Source organism: Microtus ochrogaster, unplaced genomic scaffold (assembly GCF_000317375.1).
Source record: "Microtus ochrogaster isolate Prairie Vole_2 unplaced genomic scaffold, MicOch1.0 UNK2, whole genome shotgun sequence".
Classification (NCBI taxonomy): Eukaryota; Metazoa; Chordata; class Mammalia; order Rodentia; family Cricetidae; genus Microtus; species Microtus ochrogaster.
The window spans coordinates 21,490,665-21,508,150 of NW_004949100.1; the positions used below are offsets into that span (position 1 = coordinate 21,490,665).

At 38.3% G+C, this 17,486-nt stretch overlaps 1 protein-coding gene across 4 annotated transcripts in view; it reads left to right on the plus strand.

Moving 5' to 3' along the window:
- Window positions 1-17,486, plus strand: part of Lyst (lysosomal trafficking regulator) — a 164,993-nt gene that overhangs the window by 83,968 nt on the left and 63,539 nt on the right. For all 4 annotated transcript variants that reach the window (XM_026788329.1, XM_005365427.3, XM_026788331.1 and 1 more), the window contains 6 exons: window positions 997-1,134; window positions 5,269-5,467; window positions 8,047-8,178; window positions 12,272-12,887; window positions 13,776-13,953; window positions 16,330-16,499. In XM_026788329.1, coding sequence (XP_026644130.1) covers window positions 997-1,134; window positions 5,269-5,467; window positions 8,047-8,178; window positions 12,272-12,887; window positions 13,776-13,953; window positions 16,330-16,499 — 1,433 coding nt within the window. The remainder of the gene's footprint in view (window positions 1-996; window positions 1,135-5,268; window positions 5,468-8,046; window positions 8,179-12,271; window positions 12,888-13,775; window positions 13,954-16,329; window positions 16,500-17,486) is intronic.

The window sequence follows — 17,486 nt, forward strand, 5'->3', positions numbered from 1 at the left end:
TTACCCTGATCATTTTAAGTTTGTTGTTCAGAAGCACTACTTGTATGCAAATGTTGTACAGCCATCACCAATATTTATCTTCATAGTTTTTTTCATATTATAAAAACAAAACTATACCCCTCAAACCTCTTTGCCTCTCCCCCTTAGTGCTCACAACTGCCATGGTATTTGGGGGTCTTTGATACTAACTACTCTTAAGTACCTCATATAAATGGAATCATTAATTTGTTTTTATTTGTATTTTTTTTGAGGTTAGATTAGTATAATGCCCTCAGAATTCATACAGAATTCTTGTTCTTCTAAGGTTGAGGAATACTTCAGTGTGAGTGTATGCTATGGTGTCCTGGATCTCTCAGATTTTTAAAGTGCATGAAGTTGGAAGGAGGGGTGAGGTGTGTCTGAAAGGAATTGAGGGAGGAGTGTGAATAAGATCAAAATACATTGAATATATGAAATTATTAAAGAATTAACAAAAATATTTAAAAAACAATCATTAATTATTTTGGAGAAGAGAATGGTTTTGCTGCTTCAATGTAATTATAAATGTATACATTTATAAACTTATAAATATATAAATTGCCGGGCGATGGTGACACACGCCTTTAATCCCAGCACTTGGGAGGCAGAGGCAGGCGGATCTCTGTGAGTTTGAGACCAGCCTGGTCTACAGAGCTAGTTCCCAGGCTCCAAAGCCACAGAGAAACCCTGTCTCGAAAAACCAAAAATAAATAAATAAGTAAATAAATAAATAAATAAATTATAATGTTAATTATAAATGTAAATCTGGAGGCTTGTTCACTGTGTGGAGTTTTGAACTGCCTGAGGTAATGATAATCTGAAAAGAATAAATTTTAAGATGTGCATACCCCAACCCCAACAAATTTCATCTTTAATATAGAGTATGTACAGTGTTAAGTAGTTATGTTTCGAATCTTCTAAGAGGCCCTCGGCATGTTTTCCATAACTGTGCTAATTGGTGCATGTTTATTTTCTCAGCAAGGTGTGTGGGAGACTCTGCTAGCAGCTCTGGAAGTCCTCATCCGGGCAGAGCACCAGCAGCAGCAGTTTAATATTAAGCAGTTGCTGAACGCCCACGTAGTTCATCACTTCCTACTGACTTGTCAGGTTTTACAGGTACTTTTCATGTATCTACCGAGATATCTCCTGCAATTGCTTCTGTTTACTAACCCACTGCTGTGCGCATCAAGATGTCACAGGCCTGCCAATGGGGATTTTTTCTGTCTTTTGTCTTACTACTCTGCAAGCCTGTTTTCTTTCAGCTCTTGCCTCCTGATCATCTTGTCTAACTCAAACTACAAAAGAACAACTAGTAAATTTCTATGTTTCTTTGTATTGGAATATAATAATTTTGTGGTTCCTGAACATCAACATTTAGTGATCCCTAACTTATTATATATAGCCTTTAAATATCAACTCACACATATGTATGTACACTTTTAATAGATACAATTTATTGTATTTATCAAATTTTTATATGTTAACTAGCAACATGGTAATATATCCAAAATATTATGTTAAAGGTGACACTAGCTTATGTTTCTATATCTGTGCTGTGATCTGCCTTTACAAATGTCCTTTTCTCTTCTTGGTTGGTATATTGAGCTATTTCCCAAGGTTTTGTTTTTGTTTTTAATGTTTGAAACATCCATTGGTCTTGTCAAGTGAGATAAGCCCAGATAAGGTGGGATCTATGGGATTTTTATTATTACTTCAGGAGACTAGTGCTTTTGCTTTTATAGCCTGACGCCTTCACAGTATAGTTGGGTTAAAATTCAGATACGCTGACATGTGTGATCTGATGACATGCCAGCCTCTTAGGCCACTAAACCCCTGGTATTCTTCCCCCCCCCATCTAGCCACAAATGAGAGGTTCTTCCTTTGGCACATGATTTTTTTTGTGTTTGCTGGATGTTGTTGATCCTGTTCTTGCTCCTGGAAAGAAGCCTGCCCTGATTTTTTTTCATCTTAATTGGCCCCTTCTGCTTTATACATTTGTTCCCACTATACATATATGGTATTTTATGTTGTTCATGATATTGCAGTTTATTTCCCTTCTAAAATCTTCTGAAAATCGGACATGGGATTTTTGTTGCTGTTGTTGACCATACTCTGACTTCTGTATCAGGCACACATAGGCACTAAATGAATACTTACTTTGAAAAGCATTATATGTACCTTTCTTGGCTCCTGTTATACATCAGGTTATTCTCTTTGAAAATATAACACTTTGATTTCTTAGCTTGCTGAATATTTTATGTATCACTTATGCTTCTATTTTCCTCTAAATTTATCTATTTTAAAATTTATTGCCAATTTACAGTAACTTTGTATGACCATGTGATAGTCAACCTTTTCAATATATTTTCTCTCCCATAATTCTTCTCCAAATGCTTTTAAAACTCAGGTAGTAATTTCTTTTTCTGAAAGGTCTTTTTTTTTCACCCTTCATTCAGAAAGTCCATTTACCACATTTTATTAAACATGAATCTTGTGTAAAGTATGTAAAGAAATGAACTTGATCTTTGCATTTAGAATATTTCAGTGCCTTTGTGACATTTTGGAAGGAGTAATGAATTTTCAGTACAATGAATATGAGGCAATTACATTAGTTCCTGAGTATTGGGTACAGGCCCTGAATTAAGGTGATAAAGTATCAAGAGTATAAAGTAGCAAGTATGAAGGAGATTAAAAAGATATCACTTCTAAGGCTAATTCTGTTTTATTTTATTTTATTTTTTGCGATACCTTGTGGGTTTAATTTTTCATGCTCCCTTTACCCCCAAACTGGAGAATAAGATCAATGTCAGGAGGACACCTATTTGCTTTGCTCCCCATCTCTCCTCTGCATAAACATTCTCAGGACAGGTACCCAAATTTAACAACTGCTGCATTTATATATGGCAGTCATTAATCCACTTCTACTATAATAATCTTTTTTTTAAATTTATTTATTCATTAAGGATTTCTGCCTCCTCCCCGCCACCGCCTCCCACTTCCCTCCCCCTCCCCCGATCAAGTCCCTCTCCCTCATCAGCTCGAAGAGCAATCAGGGTTCCCTGACCTGTGGGAAGTCCAAGGACCGCCCACCTCCATCCAGGTTTAGTAAGTTGAGCATCCAAACTGCCTAGGCTCCCCCGAAGCCAGTATGTGCAGTAGGATCAAAAACCCACTGCCATTGTTCTTGAGTTCTCAGTAGTTCTCATTGTCCGCTATGTAAGTCCGGTTTTATCCCAGGCTAATTCTGTTTTAATAGAGTTGTCAGGAGTCTATATATTATGTTATATTATTACACACACACATATGAAAACACTAAAAACTGTGAAACTTAGAATGGTAGTATCAAAAAAGTGACCAAGCCAGGTGGTGGTGGCACATGCCTTTAGTCCCAGCACTGGAGGCAGAGGCAGGCAGATCTTTGTGAGTTCAAGGCCAGCCTGGTCTACAAGAGCTAGTTCCAGAACAGGCTTCAAAGTGACAGAGAAGCCCTGCCTCGAAAAACCAAAAAAAAAAGTGACCAAGTTTTATTTTTCATACATACCCTATATCTGGGCTTTCAGCAGTGCACTCGGTGGCAGTGGCTGTGAACCCATTGACAGGGTTGACAGGGTAGCACTCCCAGGTAAGCAGCCTAGCTAGGATATAATGAAGGGTGAGATTTTTTTGCCTTGGGAAATAGCCATTCTCTGAGGTGAAGACAGGAGATAGGAGCTAAAGAAAGAGTAACCAAAGAGAAGAACCTGGAAGGTCAGGAGAGTGGAAGCTGAGGTGAGCAAGGGACAAAGAGGGGCCACGTGATGGAGAAAGCTCACTGATGATGCCAGCAGGAGACCTGGGAAGGTGAAAGAGGCGTGGATTAAAAGACAGACAGATGACTATAGCAGAAATGCGTTGAGTTGGAAGTGAGGAGGTATAACTTCTTGTTTTCATTGGACAGTTGAGAAACCTTAACCGATTTGGTTCTTGAATCTGAGCTATGGATGACTAAATTATCTCAGAATTAAACAACTCTTTTTTTAGTATTTTGATTCAGCAGTACATCAGGATAAATGGAGTGGAGGGATAACTTTGTATTGTATTTAGACATAGGGAGACAGAGAGAAGGCAGTTTTATATTCCGTACCCTTAACCAGGAGGTTAATTACCAGCCTCTGGGAAGATGGAGTTAAAGACAGAAACAAGTTATGTCAGCCTCTGTTCTATAATCTATGCAGTCAATGGTACAGAACAAAGATGCTGGGGGCCTGAGTTTATGTTATAGTTGAACCAAGTCTTTGTTTCTTTGAGTGGTTCAGGCTAGTCAAATAGCCACTTTAAACCTATATTCTATAAGTGAAAGATAAAACCACTGTAAAAAAATTTGTGAGAAAGTTGGCGCACGGTATAGGACTGTAACTAGTTTGTTCTGTTGCAAGAGGTCCTTCCATATCTAATAACCGTAGTGGAGTCATAGTACTAAGAGTGATGCTGGTATTAAAAGAAGTAAGCTTTATGCATGAAAAAATTCCATTTGTAACATTTCTGACTTGGGGATTATAGATACTCATCTATAAAGTCTGTCTAGATATCCCCCAAATCCAAAATCCTGAAATCTAAAGCTCTTCTTCCAGCTTTTTGAATTACAAGAAGGTTACCCTGCATACAGCTTAGTGTCTGAGGCAGTGTTCTAAGAGATTCTATTATTTAATTCTTAAAATGATCTTATTTACTAGCATTACCTTAGTCATATGGACAAAGACATCATGGCAATGTTAATGTAAGTGTAGGGCCACATTGCACACTTGGACACTTTAGCTTTTGAGTCCATGCTGGTGAGTTCGCCAGTGTAACTTGACTCTCTTAATTAAATTAAGAGGGCTAGAATTAAATTCCCATCACTTTTAATGAATTCTTAATGGCAAGATTACTTGAATTGAGAAGTAGTGCCTCAATTTAATAGTAACTATGGTCATACTAGAGTAGTAAACCAACAAAATTCTATCTTAAAAACAGTATCAGTGAGATGATTCAGCAGGTAGGGTGCTGGCCATGTAGGCCTGGTCACCTGAATTTGATCCCCAGAACCCACGTAAAGGTAGAAGGAGAGAATTATCCACAAAGTTGTCTTCTGACCTCTACATGTGCACCACTCCCCCATACTAATAATGATGACAATTATAGTGATTTTTAAAAGACCATATTGCTTAAATAGAAAACTGTCAAATACTATTTTTTAAGTATAAAAAAGTGTTTGACTTTTATTTTTTTCAGGAACACAGAGAAGGACAGCTTACATCCATGCCCCGAGAGGTTTGTAGATCGTTTGTGAAAATCATTGCTGAAGTCCTTGGATCTCCTCCAGATTTGGAATTATTGACAATTATTTTCAATTTTCTGTTAGCTGTACACCCTCCTACTAATACTTACGTTTGTCACAACCCCACAAACTTTTACTTCTCTTTGCACATAGGTGAGTATAGTCTTTGTTGGGTCTTTACTGTTTCCGTTCTCTTTTTCCTGCTGACCCACATTTATTTTGATATTCACTGAATGGTTTCTCTGTGCTGGAAATGACCCTAATTGTATCTTGGGGATAGAAAACAGTGAGTTACAGGACAAACCAAATTGGTTTCTGCCTCCAGGGAGTTTGAATACCAAGAAGAGGGAAGAGGCATGTATTCAGAAAAGAACAATTAATAGTAGGTAACCTAGCCAGCTTCTTTAAAATACAGAGATAAAGTCTGATAAGAAAGTAAGTGAGGGTAAAACTATGAGAGAGCTAGGTAGTAAATCAAAAGTGGAAGTCTGGTTGTACAAAAATCATTTAAAGAAATGTAATAAATAAAATGAATGATCATTAATAAAACTTTAAATGAATTTATAAAACATCACTTTATGTTAGGTTAGCACAGTTAGTGAGAAAAGTACTGCACAAGATTCTAGAATCAGAATATTCAAAGATTAGTAAAATGTTTTCTTTCTTAAGAGGCTTACGTCTGGTAAGAGGGGTAAAGAAATGAACTTATAGTTATGCTAGGCTTGTGGACAGCACAGAGATATGGAAGCCACTATTTATGTGGATTTTTGTGGGTTTTTTTTTTTTTGGCAGTATAGAGCAGGGACTAGGGGGACTGAGGGATATTCCTGAAGGAGAAGGTGTTTGTTTAGAGTCTAATAGAAATGAGGAAGGAGGAATGGCATTCTAGGAACCTAGAGACTGGTGTTGCTAAAAGGAAGAGACAAATTATGCTGGTTGGTTTTATGTCAACTGACATGAATTAGAGTCATCAGAGAGGAAGGAACCTCAATTGAGAAAATGTTTCCAGAAGATCCTACCATAGCCAGCAGCAGAGTGACTTAGCAGAAGATCCTGCTTTAGGCTTTTGGGTCATTTTCTTAAATTCGTGATTGATGGGGGAAGGCTCAGCCCATTGTGGGTGGTACCATCCCTGGGTTGGTGGCCCTGGGTTCTATAAGAAAGCAGGCTGAGCAAGCTACATATGACAAGACAGTAAGCAGCATGCCTCCATCGTCTCTGCATTAGCTCCTGCTTCCAGGTTCTTGTCCTGCTTGAGTTCTGCTCCTGACTTCCTTCGGTAATGAACAGCGGTATGGAAATATAAGCTAGATAAACCCTTTCCTCCCCAAGTTGCTTTGGTCATAGTGTTTCATTACAACAATAGTAGTCCTAACTGGGAGGCACAATTAGAGAGGCCTGGTAGACATCGAGGTTCTTAAGGACTCGCTGAACATAGCAGACAATGAGGACTACTGAGAACTCAAGAACAATGGCAATGGGTTTTTGATCCTACTGCTCGTACTGGCTTTGTGGGAGCCTAGGCAGTTTAGATGCTCAACTTACTAAACCTGGATGGAGGTGGGCAGTCCTTGGACTTCCCACAGGTCAGGGAACCCTGATTGCTCTTCAAGCTGATGAGGGAGAGGGACTTGATGGGGGAGGGGGAGGGAAATGGGAGGCGGTGGCGGGGAAGAGTCAGAAATCCTTAATAAATAAATAAATTAAAAAAAAACCAAAAAAAACCAAGAAGCTTGAGCTTTATCTAAGGTATTAAGGCAACAGGAAACCTCTGGGGTGTGTTAAGTCATGCTGATATTTGTCAGAATTCTGGTACTCTGAAGATCTTAGGATAGATAAGACATTTACCAATTATGACTTAGAAAGCTATGATACTAATCCAGTGGGGAGATGATTGAATGGATTGAGAGAATTTAGTGACTGACTTGAGAAGGATAACAGGTGTACAGGTAATTCCAACTCTCCACAGGGGATGAGTGGGAAATTCTCCACAGTACCCAGAGAACAAACAAAAGATATGAATAAGAGCAGAAAGATAAGGTAGTTGTGTGTTTATGGTACATTTAAAAAGCCAGGGTGGAAAATTTCAAAGTCTGAAGCTAAAAAGGATGATTAAACTGAGATTATTACTTAGGATTCAAATCATACACCGAAGGAGATTCATAAAAATAAAAGACCAGGGTTGGAGAGATGGCTTAGTGGCTAAGAAGACTTGCTGCTCTTCCAGACGACCTACGTTCAGTTTCCAGAACCCACTACTGCCTATAATACTAGCTCCAGGGGATCTGATACCTTCTTCTGAAATTTGGAAGCACCAGATAAACTTGTGGCAGGCACACACACACATACACATAAATTCAAATAAAAATAAATCAAATGTATAGGCATACGATGCAGCCCTTATTTACGGAATAAGTAAACAGTCTATTTGGAGAGATCACAATTATACATGAAAGGGTAATGGTAAAATGTGAAACCAGAAGTAATTGTTAATACACTTGGAGTTCAGAGAATGTAGAAGTTAATATAGACTATGTAGTCAACAGCCACAGAATCCATAGTGAGAAATTGTAGAATGAATCTTTACAAACTACATTTGACAGTATTAATCAGGCCTTATTTGTTTTTATTTGGACATTTTTTTTGACAAAACTCACATTTAATGACTTATGTTTAGAGGTTATTTTTATTTTATCCTATTTTAAATTTTCCTGTCTCAAAACCAATTCCAGATGGCAAGATCTTTCAAGAGAAAGTGCAGTCAATCATGTACCTGCGGCATTCTAGCAGTGGAGGGCAATCTTTTCCCAGTCCTGGATTTCTGGTAATAAGCCCATCTGCCTTTACTGCATCACCGTCTGAAGGTAATAATAGCAAAGATTAAACTGCAGATTATTTTTACCTCAGTTATGACTATTCAAGAATAGTCAATATGTGCATGTTGTAGCAGTATGCTATAACTCAATATCCAGCCAAAGTATGTTTAATGAATTTAGTTTTATTTGGCAAAACTGATTGGACTTAGTACATTTTGTGTAAACACACACACACATACACACACACACACACACACACACACACACACACACACACGGGAGTGAATGGGGAATATGGGAGAAGGGACCTAGAAGGAGTTGCAGGGGTTGGGGTGAGATTTAGGCAAAATAAAATTAAAAACATTTTCCAACCTCTGGTATCAGTACTTTACACTCAGTCTAACAACATACCTAGTGCAGGTCTCTGGAGGACCCCAAAATAGATGAGGTTCATGTTGTCTTACCATTGCATTGTATGTCCTCTTACCATAATCATTTGTATTTCATTAAGCTTCTGATTTGCTTTCCAATTTTCCTCAAATATATTGGTTGTCTTGTTCTCTCTTTGCCAGATAGCTAGCTCACTTGTTAGGTTCACTGTCCCCTCTGTTATGTGGAGGCCCAAAAATGTGCACCTATTTCCACCTTGTCTGATGGTCAGAGAATTTGGAGGTTACTCAAGATTGATGACAACAATCGAAACTATATATCCTGATTCAGGATGTGGTTACTTGGTTCTTTTGACATCAAGATGGCCCATACAAATGGACCCACCCCACCCTGACAGATGATCAGGATATGCAAACATACTTTTGATCCTTCTTTTGTAATACTAGGTTACCTGGGGAGTCACTGCTTTCAGGACACAGCCTAAACAACAGAATGCTAATGACTTGATGTCTCAAAGCGTTGAAGCAATTAACTGTTCACATTGTCCTTTGTATCATGTTAAAGAAGTCTTTTGTTGCCTTCTTCCCCCTTTTGTATTGGGGTATAAAAGCATATGAAAAATTAAACACAGTCGATTTCAGTATTCACTGGAACTTCCTCCTGGTATTGTCTCATGTTTTCTGTTTTATTCATCCTCTTTACTATTTTTCTAATCTCCATGCCCCTACCCTGGCAAGAGTTATTTTTGTCAAGGCTGATCTCCTAAAAATGGCACCCAGTATGGGTTGTTCTCCAACACTGTTAGTATCTCTCTTCAATATGACCTGATTATGACGGCTTCCAAGCACTTCTAGAACGCTAGTGCTCTACACCATTCTGTCTGGGACATCGATTTTTCAGTTGCATACATTACTCTTAATTTCAGATGCAGTTGTACACTTGTTTTTTCTAGGTCTTTTGAACAGAATTTTTAAAGCAGCTTTAGCCCTTCATCTAGAAATGTTGTAGGAGGCCACTTGTTTGTTTTCCTGTCCCCCCCAGACTCCCTAAATAACCACAAAGAAACTGTATTAATTAAATCACCGCTTTTCCCATTAGCACTAGCTTCTTATTGGCTAACTCTTACATCTTAATTTAACCCATTTCTTGTAATCTATGTATTGCCACTCTGTGGCTTACTGGGTAAAGTTCCTCCTGGCTCCAGCAGGCTTCTCTCTCACTCTGCCTTCTTTCTCCCAGCATTCCATTTAGTTTTTTCTACCTTGTTCTACCCTGCCCAATCAACAGGCCAAGGCAGTTTCTTTATTCACCAATCATATTCATAGTATACAGAGGGGACTCCCACATCATACAAACAGCATCCTCTGGGAGTTTCTGGTAGCTATAAGAGGAGGCAGTCATCCTTTTGAACTGCTCTAACAGCCTCCCGTCTCTGTCTCCTGTGACATTTCCCCAGTTCCCTGTGCTTCTACTGTATTTGTGCAGCCTAGTTCCCGTTAGCCAGAAACTGCAGCAGTTTCCTTGATGCTATCTTCGGTGTCTTAGCCTGTAGCTGTTGACTTGAAAAACTCAACTATGGCTCCCAGCCAACCAGCTTCTCTGCCAAACACTAGAGTAAGCTTTAAATGCTTGCCTCATCATTAATTGTGTGCTCAGAATTAATTCCCATTTCACTCTCCATAGAATGAGTACTTAAGTCTTTAGGTTCATAGTAATTTCCTGTCTTCGTAATTACTTTTAACAGACTATCCCTGTTTTTTATAGAAGACACAATATGTGTAGATTTCCTGGTTATGAATTTTTTTCCCTTTCCCTACATGTTTCCCTTTCCCAGCAGCTGTCTTCCTCGTACTGGTTATGGCTCTTATTGTCAGGACAGCTTTGTCTTCTTCTGTAGTTCTACTACAAACAACTGTTAAGTCTTGAAGGCAAAGTAGATTTTTGGAAAAGAACGACAAGGTGTATGGATGTTAATTTCCAATTGTGCTTATTTTCCAAAGCATTTCAGTTATTCTCTAGTTCATTTTATGGTCACTTATTATAATATTTTAAGGCCATGGTTTTTTTTTTATTGAGAAAAGGAAAAAAAAAGAAAAAAAAAAGAAAAAAAGTTTCCGCCTTCTCCCCCCAGCCTCCCATTTCCTTCCCCCTCCTCCCACCCTTCTTCCCCTCCCCCTACTCCTCTCCCCCCCCCTCTCCAGTCCAAAGAGCAGTCAGGGTTCCCTGCCCTGTGGAAAGTCCAAGGTCCTCCCCCCTCCGTCCATGTCTAGGAAGGTGAACATCCAAACTGGCTAGGCTCCCACAAAGCCAGAACATGTAGTAGGATCAAAACCCTGAGCCATTGTCCTTGGCTTCTCATCATTAAGACCATGTTTTAATTAGTTTCATCTAGTATTTTGTAGGAATTGTTTTTTTAAAAATTCTATCAGTTTGAAACATTTTCAAATATAGTCATACCCTACTTTTTTACTGGATTATTTGAACAGTCTTTTGGCAACTTTAGCCTGCTAGCCAAAGTCAAGAATTACCAGAAAAGAGTTTCAAGCTGTGTATCTCTTTTGTTGGCAGAAAGCTTTGCCTCTAAAACAGTTCATTCAGGAGCTATGTACTCTACCACACTTATAAAACTTGAACATGCATACAAGCACCTGATTATCTCACTTAGACACTGTGTTTGACACTTTTTCCTGTGTTCTGGAAGAATAGGTGTTGGCCAGAGCCTGAGAGTGTGAATTATTAGCTATTGGACTAGGGCTGCTGCTCCATTGTTGCTAGTTCATGGTCAAACATTGGGAAATCTGTGCTTTTATCCTCTGCTCTTGTCATAAAGGATTTTTCTGGTCTCCTGAAATAGTGTTAGAACTATTAAATTGGAGTGCTATGAAGAGAGATGATTGCTTCTCATTAGTAAGTAACTGCAGAAATAGGAAAGAGAACAGTCTGAGGGCCATTTTTGTAATGACAAGTACTACCTTTTATTAAGTACCTGTTACAGTTTGGGCACTATATTAGGTACATCACACTCATGACTTCTCTTCATCCTTAAAAGCACACTGCAGAGTAGATATTCTGAACATTCATCGTACATTTGCAGAAACTACCACTGTAGTAATAAAGTGGTTTACCTATGACCACTGAACTAACATAACTTTTATTTGAATCAATCATGTCTTATTGTAAAGCCTGAACTCTTTCTTCTTTGTCATGTTATATCCTATGACTGATGGCCTAAGTAAATTAAATAACTTTGATTCACTGCAACTGAACCCATGAATCCTAATGACTTTAAGCCATGTCATCAATATTGTATTTTATTAAGAAACAGGAAAAGACATGTTTTTGAAAGCTTAACAAAATGTAGTTAAAAGAAAAATAGTTTTTTTTACCAGGTGGTGGTGGTGCATGCCTTTAATCCCAGCACTCAGGAGGCAGAGGCAGGTGAATCTCTGTCAGTTCGAGGCCAGCCTGGTCTACAAGAGCTAGTTCCAGGACAGGCTCCAAAGCTACAGAGAAAGCCTACCTCAAAAACTAAAATTAAAAAAAAAAAAAAAGGAAAGGAAAGGAAGGGAAAAAAGAGAAAGATAGTTTTGGCATGTGTGAATTTCAAGTACTTTTTGTCTACGAAAATTGCCCTTTATAGATTTTTTTATAGTGCAAGGCAGGTGGTCTGTTCCATGGTTGTGACTTACAGAAGAAAAGTGGTGCTGTTTAATAGATTTTTAAGTACTATTTTTCTGTCTACACTTACTAGGAACCAGTTCTTCCAATATCATTCCACAGCGGATGCCTGCCGAAATGGTTCGATCTAGAAGTCTACCAGCATTTCCCACATATTCACCACTAATACAAGCACAAAAACTGGCTGGAAGTTTGGGCAATAGTATTGACAAGTTACTGAATGTTGCAGATGCCCACCCAGAGAAAGAGAATCCTTTAGGGAATCCCTACACACTGAAAACAAACAAAGAGGAAGCATTCATCAGTAGCTGTGAATCTGCAAGAACTGTTTGTGAAATGGAAACGCTTCTTGCAGCCCAGGCCTCTGCTAATGGGGTCTCCAGAGGAACACTGGGGTTTCCCATGGCCAGAGTAGACCACAGAGACTTGGGGACCGAACCCAGATCAGATGATGACAGTCCTGGTGATGAGTCCTGCCCACGTCGACCTGATCATCTCAAGGGACTGGCCTCTTTCCAGCGAAGCCACAGCACTATTGCAAGCCTTGGACTTGCATTTCCCTCTCAGAATGGATCTGCAGCTGCTAGTAGGTGGCCGAGCCTTGTAGATAGGCATGCTGATGATTGGGCAAACTTGGCCTTTTCTCCTGCTTATGAGGCAAACTACAACCGAGCTGCAAGCGCTCACAGGTACCCATGTTTTCTTGCCTCAGAATCCCTGCACTAGAAATGCCTTCATTATGCCACTTCTGATCATATTATCTTAATACCAAGCTGAAAGATGCCTTCTCATTCATTTGTTGTTAGAGAATACTGAATTCTAAACTCACCCAAAAGCCAAGTAACCAAGAAAAATCTCTTTTGTGGTTTATTAGATAGAAAAATTTTTAGTTCAGAGAAATCATCAGATTGATGTTCCTAGATCGTGTCCAGGGTCCAGAGTGATGAAACTTTCAGTGATAGTGAATTGTTCACCTATGAGACATTTGAAATGCAGCCGGGAGAATGAAGAACCTTTATTTTTTTAATATATTTTTATTAATTCTTTGAAAATTTTATACATCTAACTCCTCCAAGATCCACCCTTTACTCTCTAACCTTCACCCTTTCATGTTCTTTTGTAGTTTTTGTTTTAACCCTCTAACTCCAGTTTGTGCTGCCTATGTCCTCACTGGAGGACATAGGCAGCAACCATAGGTCAACCTACCAGGGTCCCGTCCCCTCCCTCCCTCCCTCAGAACATAAGCTGTCAATAGATGCTCAGTTAGGGGTAAGACTCATAAGCCCCTCCTGCCTCCATGCTGGGCTGTTGACTTGGATTGTTAACTTCAGATGGTTTAAGTAACATATGTGGCAGCGACGATTGCATTTTAGTCTACTATCTGCTGGAAAACATCCAAACATCTATCTTAAAAGACATTGGTAAGCTGGTTAAGTGTGCTTAAATTAGGAAGCCCTTTTAAACTTTCTGAGCATGTGTTTTGCATGTTAAAGTTGATTCTCATTGTAGTTCCTAGGGTGTTCTTCATGTGAATTTCCTTCTGATGCTTAGTAAGACTTTTCTGGTTTTTGTCACAGTGTCACTGAAGACTGTTTGATACCTATCTGTTGTGGGCTATATGAACTCTTAAGTGGAGTTCTTCTTATCCTGCCTGATGCTATGCTTGAAGATGTGATGGACAAGATTATTCAAGCAGATACTCTTCTAGTCCTCGTTAACCACCCATCATCTGCTATCCAGCAAGGAGTAATTAAAGTAAGGGCACAGACTACATAAATGATACCTTCATCAGGAAAATAAATATATGTATAACTTAAATTGTTTAGTATATGTAAAGACTTAAAGTTTATTTTATTTTTAAGAAGAATGAACTGTCGTGGCTAGAGAGATGGCTTAGTGGTTAAGAGCACTGGGCTGATCTTACAGAGGTCCCAGGTTCAATTCTCAGCATCCACACAGTGGTTCACAACCATCTGTAACTCCAGTTCTAGGGCATCTGACACCTTTTCCTTGCCTCTGTGGACACCAGGAACACAAACAGTCTATAAACACACATGCAGACAAGAACCCATATACATTAAAAAGCAAAATAAAATAAAATTAATAAAAAATAACAATCTATAATTTTGTTATTTCATATTGGCATTTTAGGTAGTATTCAGTTCAATCCTGTCTTTTTTATACATTGATTTGTAACAGTCAGTTTACCAATAAATTCATATATCTTAACAGTAAATCCATTTTATAAAAATTATAGCCGGGCAGTGGTGGCGCACGCCTTTAATCCCAGCACTCGGGAGGCAGAGGCAGGCGGATCTCTGTGAGTTCGAGACCAGCCTGGTCTACAGAGCTAGTTCCAGGACAGGCTCCAAAGCCACAGAGAAACCCTGTCTCGAAAAACCAAAATAAATAAATAAATAAATAAATAAAAATAAAAATTATAGGGATTATGTAGTTTAGTGGAAATCTTTCCTGCAGTGTAGTATCAACTTTTGAACAGTTAAGTCTCAGCTCACCTGTCTCCTTTTTAAAGAGGTCTTCCCTGATTATCCTAAGAGAATTACTTCCCTCTGGTCATATTCTTTATTCATATATATATAAATATATATCACCTTTTTCTTATTTGTGTACTCATTTTTAATCTCTAAAGTTGATACTATGAACATCAACATTTGTCCATATTTGTTACAAACTGAATATATACTGTTGAATAAATTAATGTTCTATATGAATGGCTAAAAATGGTTAAAAAGCTAACAAATATTAAAATCTTTTTAAAGATTCTTATTTTCTTTGATTTGTCTGAATGTAGGTGTTGTTCAGTTTCTTGGAGTTCTAGTATAAAACTGCTATGTGGAATATAAAGGATAATAATATAAGTCCTCACATCAGTGCACGTACTTGTACTAGGAGAAAGTCATTGGCCTGCTAAGTATGATGTCAGGAATTCTGTGGCAGTGTTGATAAAGAATGGGAGCACGAGGAAAGCAAGTCAGTGTTATGAGAAAGTAAAGAAGGATTCGTGCCAAAAATGCATTTTAATAGTTGGCTGTAGGCTTAGTCAGGTCTTTATGGAGGGTAGTAAATTAAGTGTGTTTGGGGAGAGTCCTGTCACCACTGTGAGGGACTGACTGAAAAGGAGGGAGAAGAGCAAGTGATTTGCTACAGACAGCACAGTCCTTCAGAGAGGAAATGACTGTGACAGTGAATCCAGTGCAGCAGAAAACTCAGGAGCTCTGGAATTATACAAGTCAGAGGACTCAGATTTGAGAGACTTTTGAAAGAGACAAACCTTCATATTTATATGTGGGGATCAGTAATAGAGAAGCCAAGAGGGTGTTGCGCTTTGAAATCCAGACGGACGGTTCTATGGTTGATCTAAATTAGTAAATGTGGGAAAGGTGGGTTTAGAAGGAAAAGTAATTAATTGAGTTTTACACATGTTGTATTTAAGGAGTTAAAAAATAAGGGGTAGCAAGGTAGCGCCAAGCCTAATAGCATGAGCTTGAGCCCCAGGACCTACACAGTAGGAGTGAACCAACTCACACATGTTATTCTCTCACTTCCACATGTGCACTGTGGCACACAACTCCACCTCCCCCATACAAAATAAGTAAATAAAGTTTAAAAATTCTGTGAATGTGTGTGTGTGTGCGTGTGTGTATAGTTTCTGAGATTTCTGTTAAGAAAGAAGGAAAGGAAGGAGAGGAGGAAAAAGAAAGAAGTCTTAAGATGGAAATTCAGGCTTTTGCTCAGGATCTCTCAAGAAGTCTAGAAATAGAGGTCTCTGTGTGTGTGTGTGCAGATATGAAGAAAAATACAGTGCACTGGTTTCTTTCCCTTTGAATTAGACATAATTTTCTGCTTACATTCAACTATGGCTCCCGGAAGACTGCTAGATCCTTTGCTCAGCTACAGAACATCATCAAAGAAGTATTAAATCCCCAAGAAAGTGTCACCACTAACATCCCAGAGTGGCCTGTTAACCTCTATGCATGTGACATGGTTTTTAACTTTCTCTATATGTGGCTATGTATATGAGTAGCAGGTAATACAAATACAAGAATAATATACAGTCTGATTTATACATATTAAATGTTAACATCTAAATGGTCTTAATTTTTTCTTTAGCTGTTACATGCATATATTAACAGAGCATCTAAAGAACAAAGGGACAAGTTCCTGAAGAACCGCGGCTTTTCCTTACTAGCCAACCAGTTATATCTTCATCGGGGAACTCAAGAATTGTTGGAGTGCTTCACTGAAATGTTCTTTGGTCGACACATTGGCCTGGATGAAGAGTGAGTTCTCTGCCATAACTAAGAGATCTTTTGTCTTATATATAAAATTAGGTGATCCTTTTGGATCATCAGAAAAAATTCTATAAATCATTTTTCAGGGAATTAATTTATTATTTTATATATGACAATCTTTTTACGTCTTTCTTAGTGTTTTATTCACTAGTTAGAAACTGGAAACAAACAACTGCAGTAGAAAGTGAAAGTGACAGAAGATTTGACATATCATGAGAAAGCTACCCTGAAAGAAAGGTGGCCCCTTTAATCTCAATTATATGATATGTGTGACCCATACAGGACATCCTCAGTCCCCTTAGAACCCTTCCTTGGGATTTCTGAATGTGCTGATTGTTCAGATTTGACTTTGGTGTAATGTTTGAGGATTAACAATACAAGCAAAGATAAAGAAAAAAATTCGCTGAAACTAAAAGTTTGGCACAATTTTTTTTCTGTTTGATAGAGAAAAAAATATATATTTCTTTAGTGTGGTAGACAAATTCAGTCCTTGGGGAACTTAGATTACTTACTGTGGTCATTTTATTCATATGTGTGTATTGCTGGAGATCAAATCAAGGACCTTATGCATGCCAGGCAAGTGCTCTACTGCTGAGCTAAATCCCAGCCATGGTAATATTAGTAGTATTTTCATTTGCATGAATTTTTTGTTTTGTTTTGTTTTTTTTTCTTTTAGAGCAATTCTGCATTATCTTATTTTAGTCTCACAACACTCTTGTAACGAAATTTGGGCAGACACTATCATACTGATTTGTCAATAAGGAAAATATATAAAATATTTAGAATTCTGCTGCACCACAGAAGCAAGTGATATTAAGTCATGGATGAAAGATTTGTTCATGTGTACTGAGCTATTCTTAGTAGTTCACTGTCACTAAAATAGTTTGTAAATTTTTTCCTTTACACTGTATAGTTCCACATGGCAGATGTTCTTTGAATACAAGATTGTCAGTGGATGCCGGGCGATGGTGGCGC